Raw genomic sequence first — 26710 nt, forward strand, 5'->3', positions numbered from 1 at the left:
CCCTGCCCTGAATAGTCAGTAGTGGCGGAGATCCATCAGGATAATAATCTGTCTCTGTTGTAGTGGACCCTGTGATTGTTCACTGACCATAGGGTGTGTTGTCCTAATGCCATTGATTTCCTGCTGATTCACCAGATGTCTCCAAGCCTGAGCCCAAAACTGCCAAGCCCAAAATCTGGACATTAGAGTACACAACCCTTAGATTTGTAGTTTAGTTTAACTCACTGTTCATTGCTGGTTGTGCTGTAATCCGTGTTAGATAGTAGTTGGACTGTTTAGAACTCTGAGGACTTTCATTCCATCATTCTAGAATGGGTGTCTCCTGTCTCAGCCAATGAGTTGCACATGATGTGAATTCTAGCGAGCACATGGGAAATTCCAGTATGAACAAACTGAGACGTGTTCTAGGAAGGTGAAAGAAGTTGAACAGAATTCAGTGGATCTTTAACTTTATTTGGAATATTTACATTTGTAAGATTTGTTCCTGCCCTGTATAGAGTTCCAGATAATGCCTCAAATATGGCACGTTTCCTTTTTAGTTGTCTTTGACTTTGGACAGTGATAGTGGTTGGGCTCCTGAGTGGCGCAGCGGTCTAAGGTGAGGTGAGGTGAGGGTTTGGCCGGGGTAGGCCGTCATTGTAAATAAGAATTTGTTAACTGACTAACCTAGTTAAATAAAAATGTTATAAATAAATAAATAGTGCTCTAAGTACAAACAGTTTCCCTATATGACCACCAGATGCCAGTGTTCACTTGTGTTTTAGTAGTGTAGTGAATAATAGTTCCTTCCTTTTGTGTTTTATTGGAATTATTCACATGATAATATTATACAGACTCTGGCAACAGTCTCCCAGCAGCAGTTATACAGACTCTGGCAACAGTCTCCCAGCAGCAGTTATACAGACTCTGGCAACAGTCTCCCAGCAGCAGTTATACAGACTCTGGCAACAGTCTCCCAGCAGCAGTTATACAGACTCTGGCAACAGTCTCCCAGCAGCAGTTATACAGACTCTGGCAACAGTCTCCCAGCAGCAGTTATACAGACTCTGGCAACAGTCTCCCAGCAGCAGATGGACAGACTGGCAACAGTCTCCCAGCAGCAGTTATACAGACTCTGGCAACAGTCTCCCAGCAGCAGATGGACAGACTGGCAACAGTTCCCAGCAGCGGTTATACAGACTCTGGCAACAGTCTCCCAGCAGCAGTTATACAGACTCTGGCAACAGTCTCCCAGCAGCGGTTATACAGACTCTGGCAACAGTCTCCCAGCAGCGGTTATACAGACTCTGGCAACAGTTTCCCAGCAGCAGTTATACAGACTCTGGCAACAGTCTCCCAGCAGCGGTTATACAGTCTCTGGCAATAGTCTCCCAGCAGCAGTTATACAAACTCTGGCAACATTCTCCCAGCAGCGGTTATACAGACTCTGGCAACAGTCTCCCAGCAGCGGTTATACAGACTCTGGCAACAGTCTCCCAGCAGCGGTTATACAGACTCTGGCAACAGTCTCCCAGCAGTAGATGGACAGACTGGCAACAGTCTCCCAGCAGCAGTTATACAGACTCTGGCAACAGTCTCCCAGCAGCAGTTATACAGACTCTGGCAACAGTCTCCCAGCAGCAGATGGACAGACACAACAGTCTCCCAGCAGCAGATGGACAGACACAACAGTCTCCCAGCAGCAGATGGACAGACACAACAATGAGATAAAGCTTCACAGCACAATGATGTTGTCATGACAATAGTTCCATCAGGTAGCCTAGCAGTAAAAAGCGTTGGCCCATTAACTGAAAGGTTGCTGGTTTCAATCTGCCGATGTGCCCTTGAGCAAGGCACGTAACCCTAATAGCTCCTGTAGGTCACTCTGGATGACTAAAATAACTAAATGTAACATGTTCCCTCTGCCACATACAGCCCACCTGGAGGCGGACTTTGAGGAGCTGGAGAGCCGGCTGATGTACCTGGACAACCTGTGTGGTCAGTGTGAGCAGCAGCGCTTCAGACACTTCCAGGTCCTGCAGCTGGAGAACTACAAGAAGAAAAAGAGGTATGTTTTCCGTTCTCTCTGACCTCAGGATTTTACAACATAATAACATTGTGGTAATTCGTCCTGGCTGATACTCCACTTAATTAGACAACCATCCGCCAACTTTATATCCCTGAATTATTGTCTGATATAAAAACAGGTTCACCACTTGATGCACCACTGTGCTGCGTCCAGATGGATGTTTCAGTATTATAGCATCATATCATACCGCCCCAGGCAAAACAACACTATCAGATGATGTTTCAGTATTATAGCATCATATCATACCGCCCCAGGCAAAACAACACTATCTATTAGATGATGTTTCAGTATTATAGCATCACATCATACCGCCCCAGGCAAAACAACACTATCTATCAGATGATGTTTCAGTATTATAGCATCATATCATACTGCCCCAGGCAAAACAACACTATCTATCAGATGATGTTTCAGTATTATAGCATCATATCATACCGCCCCAGGCAAAACAACACTATCTATCAGATGATGTTTCAGTTTTATAGCATCATATCATACCGCCCCTGGCAAAACAACACTATCTATCAGATGATGTTTCAGTATTATAGCATCATATCATACCGCCCCAGGCAAAACAACACTAACATTACATTTCTGATAGTCGTGGGCTGTCTATCAGATGATGTTTTATGGTGGATATCTCTATTTAGTTCAACAGCAACATTCCTCTGTAGAAAAGCCTTTACAACAATCTTCCAGCAGCATTGTCCTCTTATCTGTAACGTTGGATTATTTTCCTGTACGCCTTGAGGTTCTCATTACGGTGTGATGCTGCCTGACGGTTTAGCTATATGCACAAAGCTGCTTCTTCAATTCCACTGTTGTTGTGCTGTCAAAAACTGCCAGGTCTATTTGATCACATGTCCACTAGACGAGAGTCATCATTTTAAGTGCCCAGTGCAGGTCTTCATTTGTAAATGCTGGAACAAAAAGTGAGCGTTAGCGTGGGCTGACCTGGGGAGTTCTGGGGTAGCAGAAAAATTCACCTTTATAATAAAGCATTGCATGCACATCACCGCATTTGTGTATTGGCATAGAGCAGTAGAGTAAAGACACTTACAGACGTTGCACACATGGGGACCATTTTTAGTAGCCCAGGGTCCGGGGAAAATGTTGGCCTTTTATAAACACATTACATGAAATTCTACGTCTTTTTACATGACTGGAGACTTTGACAGAATATTGTTTTTATACAGCACAAATGATGGAAACGGCAGGCTACTATGACACTGACAAACGGAGAATCAGAGATCAATAAAAACCACCTTGTCTTGAATCCATCACTAGCCCAGGCCTCGGTGTGTGGAGACAGGTTGAAGGTTACAATATGAGGAGAAAATTTAGTCCTTTTTTTATGGAACCTTTTATTTAACTAGGCAAGTCAGTTAAGAACAAAATTCTTATTTACAATGACGGTCTACACCGGCCAAACCCGGACGACGCTGGACCAATTGTGCGCCGCCCTATGGGACTCCCAATCACGACCGAATGTGATACAGCCTGAATTCGAACCAGGGACTGTAGTGACGCCGCTTGCACTGAGATGTAGTGCCTTAGACCGCTGCGTCACTCGGGAGCCCAGTTTCACTGAATCACTCACTGATGAGCAGCTCACTCTCTGGTGATTGACGATGCGCTCGTGCCAAAAGCTTCTCTCTCTTTTTGTAAAATAATATTTGGAAGTTGATCTAATATGTTGGTAGCCTACAGACTGTTTTCAGCAGGAGCCATTTGCTTTCCAAACTGTGTTTTCCCGCGATTGTATTTGAAATATTGCGAAAGGCCTGTTTTGTCTGGGTGCTGTGTTTTCACTGCCAGGTTTGCCGTGCGTTCCTGACTGTAGGCTACAATCCACAGCTATTGGTCCTCTGTGTCTAAATTCTATGCTTTGTCCTGGTGTAGTATTCTGAATTATTACATTTAACATTACATTACATTTTCTGAACAGACAGCAGTAATTCTATAACTTTGGCAAATGTATTTCCATGAATCAGAGGTGCTGCAGTTCGTTCAGAACCCTTCGCGTGGATATGATCTATAAGGAAATAAATGATGAAGTGCAACGCTGGAGAGATGAGTTGCAGGCTCATGTCGAGTAGAGAGAGCGAGATAACAACTAGAAGGAGATTCACTTTCAATGATTTATGTGAGACATAATGAAGCGCTTCTCACACCGCCGCCGCCACGTGTTGGTCTCAAACGGGTTACAATGTTGCACAAACCATAAACCCGGACCGGCCCAACCCAAATCAACTCTTTACAATCTACTTTTATACATTACGTTTTTTGTGGGGGCAGGAGAATGAACTGAGGCAACTCGAATGAACTTTGATCGGCTTTTATTAGAATGTTTACATTGCAAAATGATTTGTCATGCCTGGAGAGGTACCGGATCCGGCCAAATAGGTTCCGGAACAAAACAGTCGAAAACGAGGAGGTGCCGGATCCTGATCCGGCTCAAATTAAGCACTGGCCCAATGTCATCTGTTGAAAGGAAACCAACATGCCTGTTATTCATGTCGGACCTTGGCATTATAGTGCTTATAGTCATCCAGGTTTGGCCGGGGTAGGCCGTCACGGTAAATAAGAATTTGTTCTTAACTGACTTGCCTAGTTAAAGGTTATATCAACTAAAAAAAGATTTGTTTTTAGTTGTACTTTGCCATTAAACAGGCTCCTATAGCCCTGGCTGTTAAGTGATGTGTAAACCCAGGCAGCTGAAAGACTTTGTTTCTGGCCTTGATTCACAGATGGAAGGTTATTGTTAATCTGAGGGTATAGACTAGAGAGAGGAGCTGATGGGAGGTTATTGTTAACCTCTTACATCTAGACGTTCTGCTAGCGGAACACCACTCCAATATCCAATGATTGGGCGTGGCGTGAAATACAAACTCCTCGAAAATCCGAAAACTTCCATTTTTCAAACATATGACTATTTTACACCATTTTAAAGACAAGACTCTCCTTTATCTAAACAAACTGTCCGATTTCAAAAAGGCTTTACAACGAAAGCAAAACATTAGATTATGTCAGCAGAGTACCCAGCCAGAAATAATCAGATACCCATTTTTTCAAGCTAGCATATAATGTCACAAAAACCAAAATCACAGCTAAATGCAGCACTAACCTTTGATGATCTTCATCAGATGACACTCCTAGGACATTATGTTATACAATACATACATGTTTTGTTCAATCAAGTACATATTTATATCAAAAACCAGCTTTTCACATTAGCATGTGACGTTCAGAACTAGCATTCCCACCGAACACTTCCGGTGAATTTACTAAATTACTCACGATAAACGTTCACAAAAAACATAATTATTTTAAGAATTATACATACAGAACTCCTTTATGCAATCGCGGTGTCCGATTTTAAAATAGCTTTTCGGTGAAAGCACATTTTGCAATATTCTGAGTAGATAGCTCGCCATCACGGGCTAGCTAATTTGACACCCACCAAGTTTGGTACTCACCAAACTCAGATTTACTATAAGAAAAATTGGATTACCTTTGCTGTTCTTCGTCAGAATGCACTCCCAGGACTTCTACTTCAATAACAAATGTTGGTTTGGTTCCAAATAATCCATAGTTATATCCAAATAGCGGCGTTTTGTTTGTGCGTTCAAGACACTATCCGAAGGGTGACGCGCAGAGGCGTATTGTGACAAAAAATGTCAAAATATTCCATTACCGTACTTCGAAGCATGTCAAACGCTGTTTAAAATCAATTTTTATGCGATTTTTCTCGTAAAATAGCGATAATATTCTGACCGGGAAACCCTGTTTTCGTTCAAAGACTCAAAGTTGAAAATGGTGTCGTCTCGTGCATGCGCGCACCCATCTCATTGTTCTCAGATCGACCACTTACCAAATGCGCTACTGTTTTTCAGCCAGAGACTGCAAAGTTATCATTCAACGTTCTGGCGCCTTCTGAGAGCCTATGGGAGCCTTAGAAAATGTCACGTTACAGCAGAGATCCTTTGTTTTGGATAGAGATGACAAAGAAGGCCAAGAAATGGTCAGACAGGGTACTTCCTGTACAGAATCTTCTCAGGTTTTGGCCTGCCATTTGAGTTCTGTTATACTCACAGACACCATTCAAACAGTTTTAGAAACTTTGGAGTGTTTTTCTATCCAAAGCTACTAATTATATGCATGTTCTAGTTTCTGGGCAGGAGTAATAATCAGATTAAATCGGGTACGTTTTTTATCCGGCCGTGAAAATACTGCCCCCTATCCATAACAAGTTAATCTGAGGGTTTAGACTAGAGAGAGAGAGAGAGAGGAGTTGATGGGAGGTTATTGTTAATCTGAGGGTTTAGACTAGAGAGAGAGAGAGAGGAGTTGATGGGAGGTTATTGTTAATCTGAGGGTATAGACTAGAGAGAGGAGCTGATGGGAGGTTATTGTTAATCTGAGGGTATAGACTAGAGAGAGAGAGGAGCTGATGGGAGGTTATTGTTAATCTGAGGGTATAGACTAGCGAGAGGAGCTGATGGGAGGTTATTGTTAATCTGAGGGTTTAGACTAGAGAGAGGAGCTGATGTTATTGTTAATCTGAGGGTTTAGACTAGAGAGAGGAGCTGATGGGAAGTTATTGTTAATCTGAGGGTTTAGACTAGAGAGAGGAGCTGATGTTATTGTTAATCTGAGGGTTTAGACTAGAGAGAGGAGCTGATGGGAGGTTATTGTTAATCTGAGGGTATAGACTAGAGAGAGGAGCTGATGGGAGGTTATTGTTAATCTGAGGGTATAGACTAGAGAGAGGAGCTGAACTCTGCTGTATCTGAATGAAGCTTTAGAATGAGCATCATGTAATTATGGACTCACTGTAGCAGCACTTTGCAGTTGTTGTTAAATGAAAAGCATGTTACAATTTAAATGTCTTACTGTTATGTCTGGTCCTACAGTTTATCTTCATAGATAGTCAAGGAACAAGCTGTAAAGACTCTGAACTGGCACAGAGCGTGAGTGACAATAGTGAAAAGACTGCTTCTAACAGTTGTTCCTCTTTTCCTTCACAGGAAAGAGCTGGAGTGTCTCAAAGGTAAGATCCCCTCTAAACAGAACAGTATTCTGTACAGTCAGTAAGGTCCCCCTCTAAACAGAACTTTATTCTGTACAGTCAGTAAGGTCCCCCTCTAAACAGAACTTTATTCTGTACAGTCAGTAAGGTCCCCCTCTAAACAGAACTGTATTCTGTACAGTCAGTAAGGTCCCCCTCTAAACAGAACGGTATTCTGTACAGTCAGTAAGGTCCCCCTCTAAACAGAACGGTATTCTGTACAGTCAGTAAGGTCCCCCTCTAAACAGAACGGTATTCTGTACAGTCAGTAAGGTCCCCCTCTAAACAGAACGGTATTGTCAGTAAGATGTCCTGTAAACATGCAGCCTACAAAATCATAGCTGCGGCCTATATTGTAAATAGGAATATAGTAGGATTTTGTGAAAAGCCTGTTTTCTTTTTATGATAGTTTCAGTTTCACATCGTCTCCAGGATGTCTTCATGATGTCTTGAGGCTTGGGAAATGAACATGGCAGTAGCCGTATCTGTGGTTTCAGCTTTTTCCCCACATCTGATGTGTAATTGGTCTCCTAGACCCCAGTTAACATCAAACAGCGTGTTGGGTTGTTCCAGTCATTATTTCCAAGCTAGACATGAATTCTCCTCGGAGGGCGTCTTTGAGAGAGCAGATAGAATCCCTTTGGCACAAGCTGCGTCACATTAACCTCTACGTCATAATGAACCTCTCAGCACATATATCCTGGTCCTGGAAGGAGTCTTCATGCTACAGAGCAACATTACTTCACCTCCCTTTTTACTTCCTACCGGATCATAATATGATGGATCTCCACTAAAAGGGCCTGTCACTCTCGCTAAATGGGATGCAGGTCAATTCAAGACAGAACTCCCAGTTTGTAGCGGTTTTGTGTGTGTGACAGGCGTTGTGAATCAGACGTCCTCTGGCAGACAGACCTGAAAGAGAACATCATCATGACTGTGGTTTTGTGTGTGTGACAGGCGTTGGGAATCAGACGTCCTCTGGCAGACAGACCTGAAAGAGAACATCATCATGACTGTGGTTGTGTGTGTGTGACAGGCGTTGTGAATCAGACGTCCTCTGGCAGACAGACCTGAAAGAGAACATCATCATGACTGTGGTTTTGTGTGTGTGACAGGCGTTGTGAATCAGACGTCCTCTGGCAGACAGACCTGAAAGAGAACATCATCATGACTGTGGTTTTGCTCAACATCTCAACATATTTGATGTGCTCGCTCATCAGTTTAATGACATCTTAACGTGAAACCCCCCCCAGGGAATAAAATGTTTCACAGCTTTATACACAGTATCTTCACAGAATAGCTAGTTGTGACGTCATGGAAGCGAACATGATGAGATTCCCTTGTTGGAGGCAGATTACGGGCTCCCAGGTGCATCCCAAAGGGCACCCTGTTCTCTATATAGTGCACTGCTTTTGACCAGAGGTCCTGGTCGTTCACTAAATAGGGAATAGTGTCATTTGGGACGCAGGCACAGTGAGAGTCAGGGAGGGAGGAGAGATGGATCAACCTGACTGAAGGTCTGCCTGACAGTGATGTGTCCAGAAAAGAGTTTGACGCTAGAAGCTTCATGCTGTCCGGTGTCTATAATGAATCATTCATGAGCCATTCAATAACCACTTTAGTAGTGTGTGTGTGTGTGGTACCAGAAAAGAGAATAGCGATTTGGATGTTGCTATGCAGAGTTGCATTCTCAGGATATGAATAATGGGGGGGGGGGTTAATGAGTGTATCTGTTGTGGTCTTTTAAACAGGTAGGCTGTTCTCTGTAAAATGTTATTGTCCATGGATATTCTCATCTGGAAATGTTACATGGTAGAATAAATATCATTTTTGTATAGTTAATATTCATATGTGGCTTTTATTATTTATATTTGTGGCTTTTATTTCGTATTAACATATACATTAAACTGAATGGGCCAGAATAGCAGTAAGACACAAGATTTTAGCTTTGGGGGGTACATTTCCTTGATTCTCCTCGCCTCAATATGCATGACATTAATTTCCTGTTGTAGCCAGGATGGGAACTGCTTAGAACACCCCACCACCTTGCTATTTTTAGTTGGAGTGATCTAGCATATTAGATAATGTTACAATAAGGAAATAAAGAAAGGAATTAGATAGTAGTTTGTCTCCTTCAGCATGCAAGGTAAACAACACGTCTTTTGTAATACATGTTGAGGCATAAATTGCGGATCTTTTCAGAGATTTACCCAATACCCTATATAGTGCACTATTTCTGGCCTGGGCCCTGGTCAAGAGGGTGCCATTTTGGGATGCTACCTTGAAGCAGTGTGGTCTTGTTCAGTTCTGCAGGAGCAGAGCCTTTCTAGTAGAAAGAGAGTGCTGCTGAGCTACTGTGAGGAGATCAAACTTGTGTCTTAACCACAGACGGAACGGGCGTGGCCGTGTCTTAACCACAGACGGAACGGGCGTGGCCGTGTCTTAACCACAGACGGGAACGGGCGTAACCGTGTCTTAACCACAGACGGAACGGGCGTGACCGTGTCTTAACCACAGACGGGAACGGGCGTGACCGTGTCTTAACCACAGACGGAACGGGCGTGACCGTGTCTTAACCACAGACGGAACGGGCGTGGCCGTGTCTTAACCACAGACGGAACGGGCGTGGCCGTGTCTTAACCACAGACGGAACGGGCGTGGCCGTGTCTTAACCACAGACGGAACGGGCGTGGCCGTGTCTTAACCACAGACGGAACGGGCGTGGCCGTGTCTTAACCACAGACGGAACGGGCGTGGCCGTGTCTTAACCACAGACGGAACGGGCGTGGCCGTGTCTTAACCACAGACGGAACGGGCGTGGCCGTGTCTTAACCACAGACGGAACGGGCGTGACCGTGTCTTAACCACAGACGGAACGGGCGTGGCCGTGTCTTAACCACAGACGGAACGGGCGTGGCCGTGTCTTAACCACAGACGGAACGGGCGTGGCCGTGTCTTAACCACAGACGGAACGGGCGTGGCCGTGTCTTAACCACAGACGGAACGGGCGTGGCCGTGTCTTAACCACAGACGGAACGGGCGTGGCCGTGTCTTAACCACAGACGGAACGGGCGTGGCCGTGTCTTAACCACAGACGGAACGGGCGTGGCCGTGTCTTAACCACAGACGGGAACGGGCGTGGCCGTGTCTTAACCACAGACGGGAACGGGCGTGGCCGTGTCTTAACCACAGACGGAACGGGCGTGACCGTGTCTTAACCACAGACGGAACGGGCGTGACCGTGTCTTAACCACAGACGGAACGGGCGTGACCGTGCCACAGACGGGAACGGGCGTGAGAGACTGTTCTAAGCTCAGTCACAGAATCTATTTCGTTGTCAGGGATCTTAACCAAAGACATGGAAGTATTGTGGTTCCTTTTTATAGAAACTCATCTAGCTAGGTGCTTTTCTAATGCAGTAGGTGTGTCAATCCCTCCTCCACAGTAGTCTCTGTAGAGATCAATCTCAATCAATATCTCTTAACAGCTTCTCTTCAGCAAAAACACAATTTTAACTCAACTTGGAAGAGCACCGTACGTTAAATGTATCTTTTCTATAACAAATGCCTAGGATAAGGTTAATTACATGATAATTTGTGTACTCACGCATTATGATATGCAGATGGTACAGTAGCTCAGTGGTTCCCAAACCTTTTCACACAGGGTCCCCCTGCCATCATTGGGGAACGTGACGCGTCTATTTCTATGGGCATAACCACTGGCCATGATGCATTGTTCACACGCCCCTTGTTGTCGGAGAGAACGTTTTGCAGTTTTAAAGCAAATTTCGTGCAATTCTACACATTTTGCCATGTGTTCATATGTTATCTGAGTGACTGGAACATTATAACAAAATCAAAGGGCTAAAAAAACCTAGCTAAAACAACGTTAGCTGACATGGGCTAGTTGACCTGGACATTTCTGAACCTGGAGGTTATAAATAGCCCTCTAAGGCAGTGGTCTAAGGATGATCAAAGGAAATTGGATGCACCTGAGCTCAATTTGGAGTGTCATAGCAAAGAGGTGTGAATGAGCTATTTCTGTATTTCATTTTCAATGAATTTGGAAAAATCTCTCAACATGTTTTAACTTTGTCATTATGGGGTATTGTGTATAGATGGGTGAGGGGAAAAACATCTATTTAATCCGTTTTGAATTCAGGCTGTAACACAACAAAATGTGGCATGTCAAGGGGTGTGAATACTTTCTGAAGGCACTGTGGCCTACCACTTCATGGCTGAGCCGTTGTTGCTCCTAGATATTTTCACTTCACAATAACAGCACTTAAAGTTGACTGGGGCAGGTCTAGCAGGGTAGACATTTGATGAACTGGGGGGGGGGGGGGGGCAACAACAAGGTAATTGGCAAGTTGTTTAGTGCACTACTTCCAAAAGCAGTGCACTATGTAGGGAAGAGGGTGGCATTTATGATACAGCCTAGGTTTCCCACTATCTGTCTTTATTATTAGAAGCCCCTCCCCCTCTTGTGAGTAGTGAGTGGTACACTCCCAGGCAGATCTCCCCCTCTTGTGAGGAGTGAGTGGTACACTCCCAGGCAGCCCTCCCCCTCTTGTGAGTAGTGAGTGGTACACACCCAGGCAGCCCTCCCCCTCTTGTGAGGAGTGAGTGGTACACTCCCAGGCAGCCCTCCCCCTCTTGTGAGTAGTGAGTGGTACACCCCCAGGCAGCCCTCCCCCTCTTGTGAGTAGTGAGTGGTACACCCCCAGGCAGCCCTCCCCCTCTTGTGAGTAGTGAGTGGTACACCCCCAGGCAGCCCTCCCCCTCTTGTGAGTAGTGAGTGGTACACCCCCAGGCAGCCCTCCCCCTCTTGTGAGTAGTGAGTGGTACACCCCCAGGCAGCCCTCCCCCTCTTGTGAGTAGTGAGTGGTACACACCCAGGCAGCCCTCCCCCTCTTGTGAGGAGTGAGTGGTACACTCCCAGGCAGCCCTCCCCCTCTTGTGAGTAGTGAGTGGTACACTCCCAGGCAGCCCTCCCCCTCTTGTGAGTAGTGAGTGGTACACTCCCAGGCAGCCCTCCCCTCCTCTACCCTCACCACTACAGCAGTGTCTCCTCAGCCTGGCAGTACTGCACATGCTCCCTCACAGCATCGCGGTGTGTGTGTTTGGCAGCAGAGAAGCATTATCCGTCCGAGCGAGGTAGTGTGTAACCACTCTGTCGATGCAGAATGGGGGGTTAGCTGTAGTGGTGGGGGTGTAGCATAGCTGAGCGTCTGGTCTCGCTCTCCGCTCAGGCTCTGGGCTGGCCTGGGTCGTCACGATCACCAGGACACCGGTCATGTCCTCTCCAGGGAACAGCTCCAGGAACTCCTGTAGGTTACGATTCTCTCTCTCTGTCTCTCTCTGTCTCTGTGTCTCTCTGTGTCTCTCTGTCTCTCTGTGTCTGTCTCGTTTTCTTCTCTCTGTTATGTCTCTCTCCATTTCCCTCTATCTTTTTGTCTATCTCTCCATTTTCCTCTTTATTTTTATGTCTCTCTCTCCATGTCCCTCTCTTCATGTCTCTCTCCCTCTGTCTGTCTGTGTATTAGTTATTCTCCTCATGTTTAAAGTGGAATGTCTATTTGGTGATGCTCTGATGTAGGTGTGTGTTACTGCCACGGTATTCTTTCAGTAGGACTTGACTTACTGCAGCCTGGGTTGTGTGACTCAGTCATATGATGAACCCATGCTGTTACGCTCCTTATTGCCCCAACAGTTTGTCTGTTGTCAGGAAACAGAAAAGGTCAGGTTGAAGGGAAGGGATGGATCTAAGTGTTAGTGACGTAGGTAACAGGAGCAATTCTACCAGTCAATAACTCCTCTATAAATGCAGTGATTACCAGTTACTTGACTATTAAATAGTCCCTTAATATACATCACTGGTCAGGAATGTGCAGCAACGTTCTTACATAACATGTAGAGCTGATATGCCACATTAGAATGTAATTAGAACGCCTCCACGCAGGCATAGACGGTCCGGGGTATCTGCTCTGCTGCTCACTGGACTGTGAACGCTGTGTTCCACTGCTCCGGGCGACTTGTCGTGTTGTTATGGGTGATTTGCAGGCAGAGATCGGACACCTGTCTGAAATTTGGGTCTTTTTGTTGTTGATGTTTTACTACTTAAATCAGTCTTGGGAGCCGGGTGAGGAGGGTAATTCGCTCGGTGTGGGTAAAAATGCAGCACTGGAGAAGTAATAGCAGGAAAATGGCTTAAAGTGTCAGTCTATTCACTCCTTACTTTTACGCTCCCTTCAGAGGGTATTGATTTCTCTAGCTCTTAACCATTATAGTAAAGAGGCAGTGATTTAGAGTAAGACCAGCAGTAGGGTTGCGTCCCAAATGGTACCCTATTCCCTATATAGCGCACTACTTTTGTTCAGGTCTCTGGTAGAAAGTAGTGCACTATAGAGGGTAACATTTGGGATGCACACTATGGCTGCTATTACGGAGATCAATGGCTTGCTGAGGTAAGCAGTGCTGTCTGAAACCGCTATGATTGGATTAGCTGTGAGTAGCACATCTGGTCAGGCCTGACGGGAGGTGGGACGGGAGGTGGGACGGGAGGTGGGACGGGAGGTGGGACGGGAGGTGGGACGGGAGGTGGGACGGGAGAAAAAGGTCCATGATGTAAAAATGGTTTATTGGCTAATTAGAGGAGAGCATTGTTCCAAACACTCGTCTGTCATTCTACTGTCATATCTGAAGAGCAGGCTGCCCACACCTGACCAGCAGTTTGATGTGTGTGTTTTTTATTTTATTTTTTATTTAACCAGGTAGGCTAGTTGAAAAGTTCTCCTCATTTACAACTGCGACCTGGCCAAGATAAAGCAAAGCAGTGCAGTGTGTGTGCCAGTGTAACCTGACTTGGCAGCCCACAGTAGCCTGACTTGGCAGCCCACAGTCGCCTGACTTGGCAGCCCACAGTCGCCTGACTTGGCAGCCCACAGTCGCCTGACTTGGCAGCCCACAGTCGCCTGACTTGGCAGCCCACCGTCGCCTGACTTGGCAGCCCACAGTCGCCTGACTTGGCAGCCCACAGTCGCCTGACTTGGCAGCCCACCGTCGCCTGACTTGGCAGCCCACCGTCGCCTGACTTGGCAGCCCACCGTCGCCTGACTTGGCAGCCCACCGTCGCCTGACTTGGCAGCCCACCGTCGCCTGACTTGGCAGCCCACCGTCGCCTGACTTGGCAGCCCACAGTCGCCTGACTTGGCAGCCCACAGTCGCCTGACTTGGCAGCCCACAGTCGCCTGACTTGGCAGCCCACCGTCGCCTGACTTGGCAGCCCACCGTCGCCTGACTTGGCAGCCCACCGTCGCCTGACTTGGCAGCCCACAGTCGCCTGACTTGGCAGCCCACAGGGTGTAGATGAGATGAGTAGTATACAGCAACCTAACATGAGAGCTGAGGCTGGGGACAGTGCTCTGCCTCCCCCTCTCAGATCATAGCTAATATAATAGCTTTACGTCTATGGCTCAGACCCTTTAGAACAGTGGTCAAAACCGCAGTCAAAGTTATCATTAACCTAATAAAACCAGTTCAGTAGGAATGATGTTTGTGCAATAGGCCTAATACATTATCACATCATATATTGGCTATATGCAATGCCTGCCAATATTGTTCCTCTCAGACCATATTATATTTCGAAACTTAAGCTTTAATAACAGAATATATCAGTTGGTGTAGAACATGCTGAGCATAAATTAAAAATAATTGTATTTTATTGGACTGATGGTACATGCATCTCATGGTCATGGTGCTTTCAAGACAACTGGGAACTCTGGGAAAACGAGGCCAAATAATGACGTCAGTGAACTTCAGGTCGGTAAGTCGGAGCTCTAGAAAGATGCCAGAGTTAGTTATTTTCCAGAGTTCCCAGTTGTTTTGAACATACTGTCGTCGGAAGTCAGACATTTCCAAGTTCCCAGTTGTCTTGAACACGGCATTAGTCTCAGCGACGGGAGGGAGAGAGCAGCAGAGGGTCCGCCTCTCACGGTCCCTGCTCCCTCTTTCATTAACTCTAGTATCAAACTTTGCTGGGGTCGTGGAAGCTGTAGGTAGGCACTGTGATTTGAACTATCCGATTGGCCAGTGCAGTAGGCACCGTCGATTTAGCCACAGATCTCAGAGTCCACCGGGTTGGAGGAGTTTGTCTTTTCAGACAAATGAAATGGTTCATAATGTGAACACTTTGCCTACCTGGTGCATCAAGTGCACCGACCGCCAACAGCACAACATGAAGAAAACAAAAAGGAACGTAAGCCTTTATGCCTTTATCATTGGCTTTTCTACTGAAATGTTTGGTGATCCACTAGGAATGCCTTGAAGATGGCGATCGACAGGTTGGTGACCACTGCTTTATAATATATAGGAATGTAATGCACTGTAGGGCTCTTCACAAGTCTATCAGTTGATACGACTGAATTCACTAGGCTTTACAGAACGTCACCAGTGGTAGCCCTCTGAAACCCCCCTGACATAGCTTGGTATTAAATATCATAACATTTCTCTGAACATTTGATCTTGGTTCCTATTTATAGTGGTGACTCATGACTTGGAGACTGTTTATAACAGTGGAATTAACAGCAGTAATATGTTTAACTGTGGAATTAGAGCAGTAATAGAATGTTTTATAACTGTGGAATTAGAGCAGTAATAGAATGTTTATAACAGTGGAATTAGGAGCAGTAATAGAATGTTTATAACAGTGGAATTAGGACCAGTAATAGAATGTTTATAACAGTGGAATTAGGAGCAGTAATAGAATGTTTATAACTGTGGAATTAGAGCAGTAATAGAATGTTTTATAACTGTGGAATTAGAGCAGTAATAGAATGTTTATAACAGTGGAATTAGGAGCAGTAATAGAATGTTTATAACAGTGGAATTAGGAGCAGTAATAGAATGTTTATAACTGTGGAATTAGAGCAGTAATATGTTTTATAACTGTGGAATTAGAGCAGTGATAGAATGTTTATAACAGTGGAATTAGGAGCAGTAATAGAATGTTCATAACAGTGGAATTAGAGCAGTAATAGAATGTTTAACTGTGGAATTAGGAGCAGTAATAGAATGTTTATAACAGTGGAATTAAGAGCCGTCCTAGAAGGCCGTGAGCCTTCTCGATTTAGATACAGAACCCCCATCTCTCCTCTAAGATTCATTCAACTCAATTAACAATTCTAATCTATGCGCCTCCTTTAAGGAGATTATTTGACATGGTGGGAGAGTAAGATGTTGGGTGTTACTTTCACTAAGAGGAACCTCGATATACTTCTCCTTCCCTGGGGGTCAATAGAGAGGTTGGAGGGCTCATCATAATACATTTATCCTGCTGGGGGGATTAGTGTCCATCTCTCCTACCCTGGGGGTCAATAGAGAGGTTGGAGGGCTCATCATAATACATTTATCCTGCTGGGGGTATTTAGGCTCTGATCAAAAGTATTGCGCTATAGGGAATCTCTTCCACTGTCTGATATATATTTTGTCACCCCTAGCTCTCTCTCTCAAAGCTATTGACACCCCTTCTCGCTCCCAGAAGGCCATTGACATCCCTTCTCTCTGTCAGAAAGCCATTGACATCCCTTCTCGCTCCCAGAAGGCCATTGACATCCCTTCTCTCTGTCAGAAAGCCATTGACATCCCTTCTCTCTGTCAGAAAGCCATTGACATCCCTTCTCTCTGTCAGAAAGCCATTGACATCCCTTCTCTCTGTCAGAAGGCCATTGACATCCCTTCTCTCTGTCAGAAGGCCATTGACATCCCTTCTCTCTGTCAGAAAGCCATTGACATCCCTTCTCTCTGTCAGAAAGCCATTTGACTTCCGCTATGAGAAACAAGAGAACGTCACGGGTCACAGCTGCAGCTTGTGGGTCACATCTAAAAATACATTCCTCAGTTGTTGCAGCATGCACAAATAAATAAATAAATGCAACTGGTTAACCATTTGTCAAGCAACATTTGCATAATGTTACCTATGGGAGGCCATCATGTTACCTATGGGATGTTGCCTATGGGATGTTGCCTATGGGAAGGCCTTCATGTTACCTATGGGGAGGCCGTCATGTTACCTATGGGGAGGCCGTCATGTTACCTATGGGGAGGCCGTCATGTTACCTATGGGAAGGCCGTCATGTTACCTATGGGGGGGGGCGTCATGTTACCTATGGGGAGGCCGTCATGTTACCTATTGGGGAGGCCGTCATGTTACCTATGGGGGGGGGCGTCATGTTACCTATGGGGAGGCCGTCATGTTACCTATGGGGAGGCCGTCATGTTACCTATGGGGAGGCCGTCATGTTACCTATGGGAAGGCCGTCATGTTACCTATGGGGAGGCCGTCATGTTACCTATGGGGAGGCCGTCATGTTACCTATGGGGAGGCCGTCATGTTACCTATGGGGAGGGCGTCATGTTACCTATGGGGAAGGGCCGTCATGTTACCCTATGGGGAGGCCGTCATGTTACCTATGGGGAGGCCGTCATGTTACCTATGGGGAGGCCGTCATGTTACCTATGGGGAGGCCGTCATGTTACCTATGGGGAGGCCGTCATGTTACCTATGGGGAGGCCGTCATGTTACCTATGGGGAGGCCGTCATGTTACCTATGGGGAGGCCGTCATGTACCTATGGGGAGGCCGTCATGTTACCTATGGGGAGGGCCGTCATGTTACCTATGGGGAGGCCGTCATGTTACCTATGGGGAGGCCGTCATGTTACCTATGGGGAGGCCGTCATGTTACCTATGGGGAGGCCGTCATGTTACCTATGGGGAGGCCGTCATGTTACCTATGGGGAGGCCGTCATGTTACCTATGGGGAGGCCGTCATGTTACCTATGGGGAGGCCGTCATGTTACCTATGGGGAGGCCGTCATGTTACCTATGGGGAGGCCGTCATGTTACCTATGGGGAGGCCGTCATGTTACCTATGGGGAGGCCGTCATGTTACCTATGGGGAAGGCCGTCATGTTACCTATGGGGAGGCCGTCATGTTACCTATGGGGAGGCCGTCATGTTACCTATGGGGAGGCCGTCATGTTACCTATGGGGAGGCCGTCATGTTACCTATGGGGAGGCCGTCATGTTACCTATGGGGAGGCCGTCATGTTACCTATGGGGAGGCCGTCATGTTACCTATGGGGAGGCCGTCATGTTACCTATGGGGAGGCCGTCATGTTACCTATGGGGAAGGCCGTCATGTTACCTATGGGGAGGCCGTCATGTTACCTATGGGGAGGCCGTCATGTTACCTATGGGGAGGCCGTCATGTTACCTATGGGGAGGCCGTCATGTTACCTATGGGGAGGCCGTCATGTTACCTATGGGGAGGCCGTCATGTTACCTATGGGGAGGCCGTCATGTTACCTATGGGGAGGCCGTCATGTTACCTATGGGGAGGCCGTCACGTTACCTATGGGGAGGCCGTCACGTTACCTATGGGGAGGCCGTCACGTTACCTATGGGGAGGCCGTCACGTTACCTATGGGGAAGGCCGTCACGTTACCTATGGGGAAGGCCGTCATGTTACCTATGGGGAGGGCGTCATGTAAATGTTTTGTGGATGAAGAGTTGTGGTGTTGCAATATGTGATATAAGGAGAGTGGAATTTCTAGTGAATCAGAGGCTGGTTCTGTTGAGTTGCTGTTCACCATGTGGCAGATAGAATGCATGTCTCTGATCACAGGTAGCTTCCCAGATGAAAGCCTAGTCCCTAGAAACGGCACCCTAGTCCGTGTATTTCCTATGGGCCCTGGTTCAAAAGTAGTGCACTATAAAGGGAATAGGGAGCCGTTTGGGGGACAGACAGTTATTGTGGGGCCCTGCCTGGTGACAGCTGGCTGACTTCCTGCCCACCTGGGACTAGTAGATTTGACACATCCAGCCCACTGGAGTGACTGACTGACTGTGTTCAAATGCTTTGGTAGATTCTGACAACGAGAAATGACCTACCTGAAAATCCTGAGCCTCTAATTGGCACCTTGGCTGGCATTGTCATCTACAAGACCCTGCTAGGTAAAGTTCCCCCTTATCTCAGCTCACTGGTCACCATAGTAGCACCCACCTGTAGCACGCGCTCCAGCAGGTATATCTCTCTGGTCAACCCCAAAGCCAATTCCTCCTTCGGCCGCCTCTCTTTCCAGTTCTCTGCTGCCAATGACTGGAACGAACTACAAAAATCTCTGAAACTGGAAACACTAATCTCCCTCACTAGCTTTAAGCACCAGCTGTCAGAGCAGCTCACAGATTACTGCACCTGTACATAGCCCATCTCTAATTTAGCCCAAACAACTACCTCTTCCCCTACTGTATTTATTTATTTTGCTCCTTTGCACCCCATTATTTATATTTCTACTTTGCACTTTCTTCCACTGTAAATCTACCATTCCAGTGTTTTACTTGCTATATTGTATTTACTTTGCCACCATGGCCTTTTTTGCCTTTACCTCCCTTATCTCACCTCATTTGCTCACATTGTATATAGACTTATTTTTCTACTATATTATTGACTGTATGTTTGTTTTACTCCATGTGTAACTTTGTGTTGTTGTATGTTGTCGAACTGCTTTGCTTTATCTTGGCCAGGTCGCAGTTGTAAATGAGAACTTGTTCTCAACTTGCCTACCTGGTTAAATAAAGGTGAAATTAAAAAAAAGAATACATTTCAAGGATTTGTGAGAATCCAATGATTCAGGGTTGAAATTCTTATTTTCACCGAGGCAGCATTTCTGGGATGAACTTTGTCAGAAAATAAAGAAAATACTTAGTTCCTCAATCTGCTGTTACTTGACTCCACATGGATGTCAGTTCTTGTAAAGGCAGTTAATGATGAGTAGAGCTTGATCTAGGACAAAAGATTCACTGCAACAATATGCATCTTTTAAAGGATGTAGCACCTCTAGCCGTAACACAGACACTCCTATGGTGCCATAAAAGTAACACAGCCACTTCCTGCTGTTCTGAGAAGTTGGTAGGTGCTTCCTGTCTTTAAGACCGAGAGAGACACATGGCTCACAGTGGGGACTAGTGCTAACTGGGACGATAGTCACGATACATGTCTGGCTTCACATAACACCACAGTCCTGTTGTTTTCTTATCTGGAGGACTCACCCCTGGGCAGGCAAGTAAATAATTAGCCTACAATGTGGGTGATATCAATTTACATTTGAGTCATTTAGCAGGTGCTCTTATCCAGAGCGATTTCATCTTAAGGTAACTCGGTGAGACAACCATGTATCTCAGTCACAGTAAGTCTGTATGTAGCCTCGCTACTTTTATAGCCTTGCTACTGTATATAGCCTGTCTTTTTACTGTTGTTTTATTTCTTTACCTACCTATTGTTCACCTAATACCTTTTTTGCACTATTGGTTAGAGCTTGTATGTAAGCATTTCACCTGTTGTATTCGGATCACATGACAAATAAACTTTGATTTGATTTAAAACCGTTCCTCAATAAAGCAGCTGTCAGCAAAGTCAGTGCTTGTAAGAAAATACAAATGTGACTGCAAAGTCAAGGGTGTTAGTTCCTCTGCTGTTGTTACTATCCTGTAGTATTGTAGTGGTATCTTGTTAGTATCCTGGTACTGTCGTATTTTAGCAGTATCTTGTTAGTATCCTGTAGTACTGTAGCGGTATCTTGTTGGTATCCTGTAGTACTGTAGTGGTATCTTGTTGGTATCCTGTAGTACTGTAGCGGTATCCTGTAGTATTGTAGCGTATCCTGTAGTATTGTAGCGGTATCTTGTTAGTATCCTGTAGCGGTATCTTGTTAGTATCCTGTAGTACTGTAGCGGTATCTTGTTAGTATCCTGGTACTGTAGTATTTTAGCAGTATCTTGTTAGTATCCTATAGTACTGTAGCGGTATCTTGTTGGTATCCTGTAGTACTGTAGCGGTATCTTGTTAGTATCCTGGTACTGTAGTATTTTAGCAGTATCTTGTTAGTATCCTATAGTACTGTAGCGATATCTTGTTAGTATCCTGGTACTGTAGTATTTTAGCAGTATCTTGTTAGTATCCTATAGTACTGTAGTGGTATCTTGTTAGTATCCTGGTACTATAGTATCACAAGAAGGGTTGTTTGATCTGGATCACAAGAAAGGGTTGTTAACTGAGATAAAGAGGTCACAGAATAGTCTCTCTGGCCAGACTCAGGGTGCTAGTCTCTGCACGCTCCACACAAAGGTGTCTGGCCAGACTCAGGGCTCTGTGAGGAGACGCTACAGTAAGGGTGGTGTCTGGCCAGACTCGGGGCTCTGTGAGGAGACGCTACAGTAAGGATGGTGTCTCTGGCCAGACTCGGGGCTCTGTGAGGAGACGCTACAGTAAGGATGGTGTCTCTGTCCAGACTCGGGGCTCTGTGAGGAGACGCTACAGTAAGGATGGAGTCTCTGGCCAGACTCGGGGCTCTGTGAGGAGACTCTACAGTAAGGATGGTGTCTCTGGCCAGACTCGGGGCTCTGTGAGGAGACGCTACAGTAAGGATGGTGTCTCTGGCCAGACTCGGGGCTCTGTGAGGAGACTCTACAGTAAGGATGGTGTCTCTGGCCAGACTCGGGGCTCTGTGAGGAGACGCTACAGTAAGGATGGTGTCTCTGGCCAGACTCGGGGCTCTGTGAGGAGACGCTACAGTAAGGATGGTGTCTTTGGCCAGACTCGGGGCTCTGTGAGGAGACGCTACAGTAAGGATGGTGTCTCTGGCCAGACTCGGGGCTCTGTGAGGAGACGCTACAGTAAGGATGGTGTCTGGCCAGACTCAGGGCTCTGTGAGGAGACGCTACAGTAAGGATGGTGTCTCTGGCCAGACTCAGGGCTCTGTGAGGAGACGCTACAGTAAGGATGGTGTCTCTGGCCAGACTCAGGGCTCTGTGGGGAGACGCTACAGTAAGGATGGTCTCTGGCCAGACTCAGGGCTCTGTGAGGAGACGCTACAGTAAGGATGGTGTCTCTGGCCAGACTCGGGGCTCTGTGAGGAGACGCTACAGTAAGGATGGTGTCTCTGGCCAGACTCGGGGCTCTGTGAGGAGACGCTACAGTAAGGATGGTGTCTCTGGCCAGACTCGGGGCTCTGTGAGGAGACGCTACAGTAAGGATGGTCTCTGGCCAGACTCGGGGCTCTTTGAGGAGATGCTACAGTAAGGACGGTGTCTCTGGCCAGACTCATTTATCTTATGATATCTGTAGGATGATGTTGATCATTATTATAGTGAGAAGACATTTATCTTATGATATCTGTAGGATGATGTTGATCATTGTTATAGTGAGAAGACATTTATCTTATGATATCTGTAGGATGATGTTGATCATTGTTATAGTGAGAAGACATTTATCTTATGATATCTGTAGGATGATGTTGATCATTGTTATAGTGAGAAGACATTTATCTTATGATATCTGTAGGATGATGTTGATCATTATTATAGTGAGAAGACATTTATCTTATGATATCTGTAGGATGATGTTGATCATTATTATAGTGAGAAGACATTTATCTTATGATATCTGTAGGATGATGTTGATCATTATTGTAATAAGACATTTATCTGATGTAAAACTCTAACTACAGGTTGCATCCCAAACTGTATGTATGTTGTCAATGGATTTGGGGTCACTAGAAAAGAGCGGAGGCCACTCCACTTTCCATGGAGCTTAACAGGAAACCAAACAATGACTTGTTTATATTCAGTAACATCAACTAATACAACATCTGTGTTAATGTACACAGTGACCTACACAGTGACCTACACAGTAACGTATACAGTGACCTACACAGTAACGTATACAGTGACCTACACAGTGACGTATACATTGACCTATACATTGACCTACACAGTGACCTATACAGTGCAGATTTGTGAAACATGTTTCCATAAAATCATGGATGACTGAGGCTTTATAATTTGACGGTGGCTAGTCCTTATGTCTATCCAACGGGTATTACTGACCTCCATAGAGATGTACTAGAGCTCATCTCCTATCTTTTCAATGGCTGCTTCTGTGAGAGCAAGTCAACCCTCTATCCACCTCTATGTTTACGTGTCCTCTACTTCCTGTTCCTTTACTTGTCCTGTACTTCCTGTTTCCCCCCAGCCGAGCTGGACTCTGAGCACGCCCAGAAGGTGCTGGACATGGAACACGCCCAGCAGGGGAAGCTGAAGGAGAGGCAGAAGTACTTTGAAGAAGCTTTCCAACAGGACATGGATCAGTACCTCTCTACTGGCTACCTGCAGATCACCGACAGAAGAGGTGAGCTGGAACCGAGAACACACACTTGTTTGGCTCCCAAATGGCACCCTGTTCCCTTTTATAGTGCACTGCTTTGGACCATAGCACTACGGGCCCTGGGAAGTAGTGCACTACGGGTCTGTAGGAAATAGGGTCCCATTTGGAACACTCTCTGTTGATACGGCAGGGTAGCCTAGTGGTTAGAGCGTTGAACTAGTAACCGAAAGGTGGCAAGATCAAATCCCCGAGCTGACAAGGTAAAAATCTGTCGTTCTGCCCCTGAACAAGGCAGTTAACCCACTGTTCCTAGGCCGTCATTGAAAATAAGAATTTGATCTTAACTGACTTGCATAGTTAAATAAAGGTTAAATAAAAATAAAATAAAACTATAAACGTTGCAGAAGGTCAAAGAAAGGCTCTTTTAAAAAGGTTGACTTGTGTTTTATGATATTTTCTGTATTAACTTTCGTCTGGTGTAACTGCTGTGTTGTAGATTCTATGACTTTTCCCTTGTCTTGTTCTGCTCTGTCTAATGCTGGGAGGTTGAGCTTTACAATAACCAGTGACGCTACGCCGGTTAATTGACTGTTTCCTATGTCTTTTATTGTGCTTCCCCTTCCTGCTTTCATCATACTTGAGGTATGATAGTGCTGTCTGTCTGTGTTGTCTGTCAGTCTGTAACAGTGACGTGTGTGTGTGTGTGTGTGTGTGTGTGTGTGTGTATCTTCAGTGTTATGCTGTTGTACTGTCTGTCAGACTGAGGTTCTCAATTCGTCATTCCGTGATTCCTCGCACCCCATCTCCTCGCCTCTCTTTCAACCATATTGGAGGATAAGTTCCAAGATGGATGGGACTGAGTAACAGTACCGGAGTCGTGCAGCTGCAGTGTGATGTGACGCTGGTTGTGTGTCGCTCCACAGGGCCAATAGGTAGCATGTCTTCCATGGAGGTGAACGTTGACGTTCTGGAACAGATGGACTTGATGGACGTGTCGGACCACGAAGCCCTCGACGTCTTTCTCAACTCTGGAGGAGAAGACAACAGCCTGAGCTCCTCACTCACCTCAGGTAGTTATCAACACCGTGCACTATGTAGGGAATAACCAACTCAGTGGCCTTGTGGTTAGTGTCCTCCCTGAAATTGGAAGATTGGGAGTAGCTTCACGCTACAGAAACAGGAGATAGACTAGTGTCCTGTCCAGGGGGTGTCCTGGTACATCAAGCTGTCTCACTACAGAAACAGGAGATAGACTAGTGTCTTGTCCAGGGGGTGTACTGGTACATCAAGCTGCCTCACTACAGTAACAGGAGATAGACTAGTGTCTTGTCCAGGGGGTGTACTGGTACATCAAGCTGTCTCACTACAGAAACAGGAGATAGACTAGTGTCTTGTCCAGGGGGTGTACTGGTACATCAAGCTGTCTCACTACAGTAACAGGAGATAGACTAGTGTCCTGTCCAGGTGGTGTACTGGTACATCAAGCTGCCTCACTACAGTAACAGGAGATAGACTAGTGTCCTGTCCAGGGGGTGTCCTGGTACATCAAGCTGTCTCACTACAGAAACAGGAGATAGACTAGTGTCCTGTCCAGGGGGTGTCCTGGTACATCAAGCTGTCTCACTACAGAAACAGGAGATAGACTAGTGTCTTGTCCAGGGGGTGTACTGGTACATCAAGCTGTCTCACTACAGTAACAGGAGATAGACTAGTGTCCTGTCCAGGGGGTGTCCTGGTACATCAAGCTGTCTCACTACAGAAACAGGAGATAGACTAGTGTCCTGTCCAGGGGGTGTCCTGGTACATCAAGCTGTCTCACTACAGAAACAGGAGATAGACTAGTGTCTTGTCCAGGGGGTGTACTGGTACATCAAGCTGTCTCACTACAGTAACAGGTGATAGACTAGTGTTCTGTCTAGGAGGTGAACTGGTACACCAAGCTGCCTCACTACAGAAACAGGCTTGCAGAAGGCTTGCTACTTATTTGTACAAATTTATGTAGGGAATAGGGTACAATTTGGGACGACCATGTGTTGATATCATGTAGCCACCAACGGTACAGAGACAGTATGGCTAATGCTATCATGTAGCCACCAACGGTACAGAGACAGTATGGCTAATGCTATCATGTAGCCACCAACGGTACAGAGACAGTATGGCTAATGCTATCATGTAGCCACCAACGGTACAGAGACAGTATGGCTAATGCTATCATGTAGCCACCAACGGTACAGAGACAGTATGGCTAATGCTATCATGTAGCCACCAACGGTACAGACACAGTATGGCTAATGCTATCATGTAGCCACCAACGGTACAGACACAGTATGGCTAATGCTATCATGTAGCCACCAACGGTACAGACACAGTATGGCTAATGCTATCATGTAGCCACCAACGGTACAGACACAGTATGGCTAATGCTATCATGTAGCCACCAACGGTACAGAGACAGTATGGCTAATGCTATCATGTAGCCACCAACGGTACAGAGACAGTATGGCTAATGCTAACTAACCAGTAGAACAACAGTACATTTCTTTGCTGTGCTTTGTGCTGTTTTGCTTGTGTCCATTTAGTCATGTTATTAAGTGCGTTGCTAGTGAGCCACTTTCTTATGAACGCATGGTATCAAAGCATGCGCGTCACCGTGGGGATAACACGTTGTGTTGTCATGGGAAGGTGGTCATGAGTTCAAACAAAACAGAGATTATACACTGCAGCACACTAGAATCACATGATGGAGCATGTGGTTGAGTCCCAAATGGAACCCTGTGTCCCATATATGGGCAGAGCCGTGATGTTGGACTGATCCCCTCTCCCTCCCTCCTGTCTCCCAGGTCCAGACCCTGAGTCGTTGTCCTCTGAGATCTCCCTGCGGGTGCCCACCCTGGCGGAACTGAGGAACAAGCCGTCTTCCTTCTCCTCCACGGAGCCAGGCTCAGCCAGCCAGGACACCAGCCAGGACACCAGCCTGGGGGAGTGCCAGGAGGGGGAGGGCAGCGAGGCCAGCGGAGACGGAGACCAGCCTCTGGTACTGCCAGACGAGGAGGAAGTGCAGGCTGACACAGCCCTGGTGTCGTTGCCCGAGGTGGAAAAGTTCAAGAACTCTGACGACAGCGACTCGCAGGCCTCTTAGGAGCCGTCACAGAGCTGCCGCTTGGCTGAGAACGGCACTAGGGGGTATAGGGTAGCTCCTAGACGCTGATCTGGGGGTCCGTTTTGCATTTTTCTCCAAAAGCTTTTTCCCCCGTTTTTTATAAATGAAATGTAGCTTCCTTCCTTGTATCCAATTATATCTAAGTAAATAATAATAAAGATGTTTAAAATGTTCAAGGTACTGCATTCTTC

General features: G+C 46.1%; 1 protein-coding gene and 2 long non-coding RNA genes across 3 annotated transcripts in view; 2 read left to right on the forward strand and 1 right to left on the reverse strand.

Moving 5' to 3' along the window:
- Nucleotides 1–26695, forward strand: part of LOC115187630 (dysbindin-A-like) — a 32244-nt gene extending 5549 nt beyond the window's left edge. Inside the window, exons 6-10 of the mRNA XM_029746601.1 lie at nt 1915–2047; nt 7099–7121; nt 23228–23383; nt 24283–24429; nt 26200–26695. Of these exons, the coding sequence (XP_029602461.1) occupies nt 1915–2047; nt 7099–7121; nt 23228–23383; nt 24283–24429; nt 26200–26498 (758 nt within the window). The 3' untranslated portion in view covers nt 26499–26695. The remainder of the gene's footprint in view (nt 1–1914; nt 2048–7098; nt 7122–23227; nt 23384–24282; nt 24430–26199) is intronic.
- On the forward strand, nt 4360–6508 carry LOC115187634 (uncharacterized). The gene is made up of 2 exons (XR_003876109.1): nt 4360–4873; nt 6429–6508. It is a non-coding gene; the product is annotated as an uncharacterized LOC115187634 (long non-coding RNA).
- LOC115187633 (uncharacterized) lies at nt 22775–23228 on the reverse strand. Its single transcript, XR_003876108.1, has 2 exons — nt 22903–23228; nt 22775–22866 (listed from the first exon to the last, which is right to left on the reverse strand). It is a non-coding gene; the product is annotated as an uncharacterized LOC115187633 (long non-coding RNA).
- Nucleotides 26696–26710: the final 15 nt, after the last annotated feature.

Source organism: Salmo trutta, unplaced genomic scaffold, assembly GCF_901001165.1.
Source record: "Salmo trutta unplaced genomic scaffold, fSalTru1.1, whole genome shotgun sequence".
Lineage (NCBI taxonomy): Eukaryota > Metazoa > Chordata > Actinopteri > Salmoniformes > Salmonidae > Salmo > Salmo trutta.